We start from the raw sequence: 5727 nt of genomic DNA on the forward strand, positions 1-5727 counted from the left end.
TCCTTCTAAACGCTGCAAACGGCTCTTCCCTTTTTTTTCTTTTCTTCCCCCCCCCCCATTTTTTCCCTCTGCCCCCCTCCCCTCTCCCCTGTTATAGAGCCGGAGAGGAGATGAAAAGGCTTGTAGTTTTAAATTCAATGTGACAGCTCTGGAAAGAGCGGATGATGAATCTCCTATTATTGGATCAGTCTATTTGCCGCTCAATGTCTCTCTGTAATTGGAGCAACATCACTTTAAAGGTTCAGAGAGTAGAGCATTTCTGGTGAAAAATCCCCACAACACGCTGGTGAATGTTTTAAAGGGAAATCTATTAGTGATTTGGAGAGGGGAGGGGACAAGGGGGAAGAGGCTGGGTTGGAGGGCTGGGGGGAGGCTGTGTGTGTGTGTGTGTGTGTGTGTGTGTAACTCCGGCTGTTTAGTATTTAACCGGGTATCAGGCAGATCCGTGAGTTCCCCTCCGGCCCCCCCCGCACCTCCCCTGCCCGCCCGGCCCCCGCCGCCCTCCTCGGGCTGGAGTTCGTATCAAAGCCCCCTTGTCTTGTTGTGACAGCTCTGATATTGTTTATTGAGGCTGGATGTCAGGTATAATTAGCAATCGATATGGAAAACGTTTGCTCCCCACACTGGCACGTCTCTGACGTCAGGACCGATTAACGTTTCTTATTGGTCCCAAATTCCCCCAGCCTGAGCTAATTATTGGGAGCCTGATGTTGATAAAGTTAAAGCGCCCGGGCGCCCTGCAGCATGAGCCCCTCGCCGCGCCGCCTCCTCCTCCTCCGGCAGCAGCACCCCCGGCCCCAGCCGCCCCGCCGCCAGCGCCCCCAGCCCCGCCGGCACCCCCCGCGCTAGAGCCGCCCCCATGATGGACAGCCGCATCCTGGAGCATCCCCATGCCCAGTTCGGGGGTATGGTGGGTTTCCCTTACCCGCTCGGTCACCACCACGTCTACGAGCTGGCCGGGCACCAGCTGCAGTCGGCGGCCGCCTCCGTCCCCTTCTCCATCGATGGATTACTGAGCGGCTCCTGCGCCGCCTCCGTGGTCAACCCAGCGCCGCTCATCCCCTCCGGCTGCGGGGTGAGCGGGGATAGCCAGCCCTTCAAGCTCGCAGGTAGGAGCGGCCCCGTGTGCCCCCCCCCCCCCCCCCCGCCTCCTGCCCCGGCCGCCGCTCCCCGCCCGGAGCGTGGCAGCGCGGAGGGAGAAAAGCACCGCGGCCCCCGCCGCCCCCCCCCCCCCCCCCCCCCCGCCGCGGCATCCCCCGCTGCGGTATTGGGGCGCCTGGAGGGGGGGCGGCTGTGCTGACCCCCCCCGAGGGGGCGGACAGGACGGGGCGGGGGGCCCTGGGCCGAGAGCCGGGAGCATCCCCCGTTCCCACCGGCCTGGGGCCACGCGTGTACCCTGAACAATAGCGGGCCCGGCCCGCTGCCTTCCCCCGAAGTTCAGCTCTGGGCTGCAGGCTCGGGGCATGCCATTGAAAAAAATATTAAAAATGAGAATGGGAATCGCCGAAGTTTGGGGAATGAAGAGCGGTAATTATTTTTTTTAAACGATTTAACCAAAGGGAAGCGCTCTCCTCCCCACCGGCCTGTGGCACCGCTATTGTTCAGCTATTAAAACACTCCGTTCCCCCAACGTCCTTTTTTATTAATCCTGGAACAGCCCCACTCTGCACTCCAACTAAATACAAATTATTATTACTATTAATTTCCACACCTGGCGGAAAACGTTAGGAGAGGTGCGGCTAGGGCTGTAAATCCCCAAGCCGGAGCTGTACGTACTCGGAGCGGCTGCGAGCGCCCCAGCCCCGCGGCCGGGGGCTGCGGGAGGCCCGGGGGCCGCCCTGCCCCGGGGCCCCGCCTGGGAGCGGGCCCGAGCTGCGGCCCACGCAGGTGCCCGGGGGGGCCGGGAAAGAGGGGGGGCTTTTACTTTTTTTTTTTTTTTAAATTAAACCTTTGGTGGCTGGAGCAAATATTGGAACTTCTCTCTCTCTCTCTGCCAGCTGAGTGCCTGTGGAGAGCTTCCTTCAGGAATAAATGTTCTGTAAAGTACATTTTCGGAGGAGGCGAGGGCAGATCGGGTTCCTCCCCATTTTTAGCGCAGGTGTGTGCATAATCCCGCTCTCTTACCAACGCTGCCGAGCACAAAAGTTAAAAGGCTCCTGTGAATGGCAGGGAGGGGGGGAAGAAGGCCTGTCTTCCAGGGAGCTGAGGGTATTTCTGCCTTTTCAGACTCGGGTGACCCGGACAAAGAAAGTCCTGGCTGTAAAAGAAGACGAACCCGCACCAATTTTACTGGCTGGCAGCTCGAGGAGCTGGAAAAGGCGTTTAATGAGAGTCATTACCCGGACGTGTTTATGCGAGAGGCTCTGGCTCTAAGGCTGGACTTGGTGGAGTCCAGAGTGCAGGTAAAAACCGTGTCCGTCCCCTCCGTCCTCCCCCTGCGCCGAGCGGTCCCCGGGGAGGCCCTGCCGGACCTGCAGCCCCGCTCCGGGACGGGCCCTGCGCCCGCGGCCCGCAGCCCTGCTCCTCCCGGCTCTCTCCTTTTGTTTCCCTGCCTTGCACTGGTCCTTGCTGGTTTATTTTATTATTATTCCCCTTTTTTTTTTTTCTCAATCTTGCAAACGAGTCCCGAAGAGTGGCATCCCAGCCTGGCTTCCCTACACTTTTTTTAATATATATTTTTCCACTGTAAGCATTTTTCTTAAATGAGCCAAGGGCGAAAAATTAACATGCAAATATGAGGCTTAATCACGGGCCGGGGTACGCTGGAGAATGTCAATAAAGCTCGTAGGTGCATCGAGAGCGTGTGGAACTTGTAAAACTTAATTTTAACGAACTGCCTAGGCCCTCGGTCGTGCGGGATGGGGAGGGGAACCATCTATTTGCTTCAATTGATCTTGGAAAAAAATAAAATGGGAATCGAAGCGGGGGATGCGGGTGTGATGCGGGTTGGCTGTTGGATCTTCAGATGCCGTTTTATGCCGCGGTGGCTGCGAGCAGGCGGCGAGGCCGAGCCGGCTCCGCGTCCCGCCGGGCTGCTGCGGCCGGGAGCTGCGGGGCGGCTCGGCTCGGCGCCGGGCGGCTTCGCGGGGGCTGCGTGTGCGGGAAATGCGCCCTCAAACCCACGCCGGGCGGCGGGGACGTCCCCCCCGGGATGAGCTGACGCCGTTTGCCGCGGTTCCTCCATCAGCTTTGGCTCACGATGCCGTTCCGAGCCGCCTTTCCCTTCCCCGCGCCGGCTCCGAGAGCATCCTCTCTGCCGCGCCCGGGAGCCTGCGGGGCCCGGACAGGGCCCGGCCGGGGGGAAGGGGCCGGGATCGGGTCACTGAAATCCCCGCGGTGCTCCCGGGCTGGGGTCGTGCTCCGGCACCGAACGCAGCCGCTGGCTCCGGCCGCGAACCTGCGCTGCCGGCAGCCGCCAAGGGCCGAGGCCCGCGGGCTGCGAGGCCGCCGGGGAACCGCCGAGGCAGAGAGGGTTTAATTTAAATTTCTTTTTCCCTCCCGTAATCTGTAACAAATCCAACCCAACCCCGTTTTTTGGCTGATCCAACCCCTCTGCTCCGGCGCCCGGGACGGCCAGGAGGCCCAGACCCTGCTCGGCCCGGGAGAGGCGCCCCCCCCGCCCCTGCCCTCGGCCCGCTCATTGTGCTGTGGTTTATTGCATTTTGCGTGCTGCTGCGGAGGGATCGGGCCCGGCCCCGCAGGCCGGGGCTCCGGCTGGTGCTTCCGCACCCCTCGGCCGCGGGGAAGAGACGGGGGGCTGCGTTATCCCTTCCCCTCCCCGCAGCGCTGGTGCGGGCAGGGTGCAGCGTGTGTGTGCGTGAGTGTGCGCCCCCCCCCTTTGCTTTTTTTTTTTTTTTTTCTTTTCTCTCTCTCCCCTGTTAAAGAAGCGTGGATATCTCTTCCTGCCCCCTCCCTTGCTCTCTCTGTCTCGCAGACGCCCGGTCCTGTGGATGGGGGCTGCCGGCACCTCGAGGGGTGGACGGGGGAGGCCTGAGCTGCGCTTCTCCCTCCCCCCTGCCCTGGCCACCGCGGGGGGCCGGTGCGCTGGGTGTTAATTGCTTCTCGTTGTTCGGTGTGTAGGTCTGGTTCCAAAACCGCCGGGCCAAATGGAGAAAGAAAGAGAACACGAAGAAGGGCCCGGGGCGGCCGGCTCACAACTCCCACCCCACGACGTGCAGCGGGGAGCCCATGGACCCCGAGGAGATCGCCCGCAAGGAGCTGGAGAAGATGGAGAAGAAGAAGCGCAAGCACGAGAAGAAGCTCCTCAAAAGCCAAAGCCGCCACCTGCACTCGCCCAGCGGCCTCTCCCTGCACAGCACGCCCAGCTCCGACAGCGACAGCGGCGGCGGGGGGGGCCTCTCGCCCGCCCCGCCCGAGGCCAAGCCCCGCGGGCAGCCCCCGCCGCCCCACCCGCCGCCCCCCGCCGCCGCCGCCCCCTCCGAGCCGCCCCCCGGCACCTGCGACCAGACGGCAGAGCCCTTCTACCCCAGCCAAAGAAGCGGGAGCGGGCGGCTCCAGCGCCCGCCCGACAAGGACTGCGCGGCCGCCCCGTCGGGGGACGGCAGCGGGGGCGCGGGGGGGCCCCGCGGCGCCGGCAGTTTCCACAAGCTCAACCCCTTCAGCGTGGAGAGCCTCCTCTCCGACTCGCCCCCCCGCCGCAAAGCCGCCCCGGACTTCCCCAGCCTCCCCCCCTGCGCCCCCCGCACCCTCATCGGCAAAGGACACTTCTTGCTCTACCCCATCACCCAGCCCCTGGGCTTCCTCGTCCCCCAGACCGCCCTCAAGGCCAGCCCGGGCCCCGAGGCCGGTCAGCCCCCCCGGGACTCCCCGCTGCCCGCCGCCAACCCCGGCCCGCCCGGCTGCGGCGCGGAGCCGGCGCCCGCCGGCGCCCAGCCCGGCCCCGGCTCCAGCTCCACGGACTCGGCGGCGGGCTCGGTGCCCCCCCCGCCGGCCGGCGCTTCGCCCCGCTCCGCGGCCGCGCACGGTGACCCGGCGGCGGCCGCCCCCGCGGAGGGCGGCAGCTTCCCCCGGCCCAAATCGCCGGTCCGGGCGCGGGACGCCAGCACAGCCAGGGACAGATCGGACTGCGGCCCCGCCGACGGCGAGGAGGTGGACATGGACTGAGGGGGCGAAGGAGAAACGGGAAAAAAGAGCAAAAGCAGGCAGAGCTAAGAGCACCCGAGAAGGCCACCGGCGCCCCCCGGGCCCGTCACCCGTGAGAAGCGGGGGGCAGCGCTTCCCCGCGCACCCCACGCACACCGTGCCCGCGGCCCGCGGGAGGCGGTGGCACAGCCGAGAGAGCGGCCCTTCCTCTCCTTAGAGCTTATCACAGGTCGATTCAGGTGATCAGTTAGAGCTTTTTGGTTTTTATATTTAAAGGAAAAAAAAAAAGAAAACGGGGTAAAAACAAAAAAAAAAAAAAAGGAAAATTGTTTGTTAAGGCTTAGCAGCAGCTGGACTTTGTGGTGTGACAAACTGTACCGCGACAACAACGGAACTCCTCAAAACCCTTGTAAAATGCAAAAATGTCTAAGAATATTTATATATGTAAAATTTTTGATAAATAAAGGCTCTAAAACTCCCTGCCGCCTGGTCTGGCTGTGTGACTCTTCCCTCTCTTCTTAAATTTTTTCCCCCTTTTTTTTTTTTTTTTTCTTTAAGCCCTCTTTGTGTGTGTGCGTGTGTGTGTTTATTGCTTAACAAATTTATTCATTTATAGCCTCCCGG

At 62.5% G+C, this 5727-nt stretch overlaps 1 protein-coding gene across 1 annotated transcript; it reads left to right on the forward strand.

Moving 5' to 3' along the window:
• Positions 1-859: 859 nt before the first annotated feature.
• Positions 860-5124, forward strand: UNCX (UNC homeobox; the record flags this gene model as incomplete). Its single annotated transcript, XM_082313269.1, has 3 exons — positions 860-1109; positions 2227-2402; positions 4081-5124. The coding sequence occupies 3 exons, from the start codon at positions 860-862 to the stop codon at positions 5122-5124; spliced, it is 1470 nt and encodes a 489-aa protein (XP_082169395.1).
• Positions 5125-5727: the final 603 nt, after the last annotated feature.

Source organism: Platalea leucorodia, assembly GCF_965183815.1.
Source record: "Platalea leucorodia genome assembly, chromosome: 5".
NCBI lineage: Eukaryota > Metazoa > Chordata > Aves > Pelecaniformes > Threskiornithidae > Platalea > Platalea leucorodia.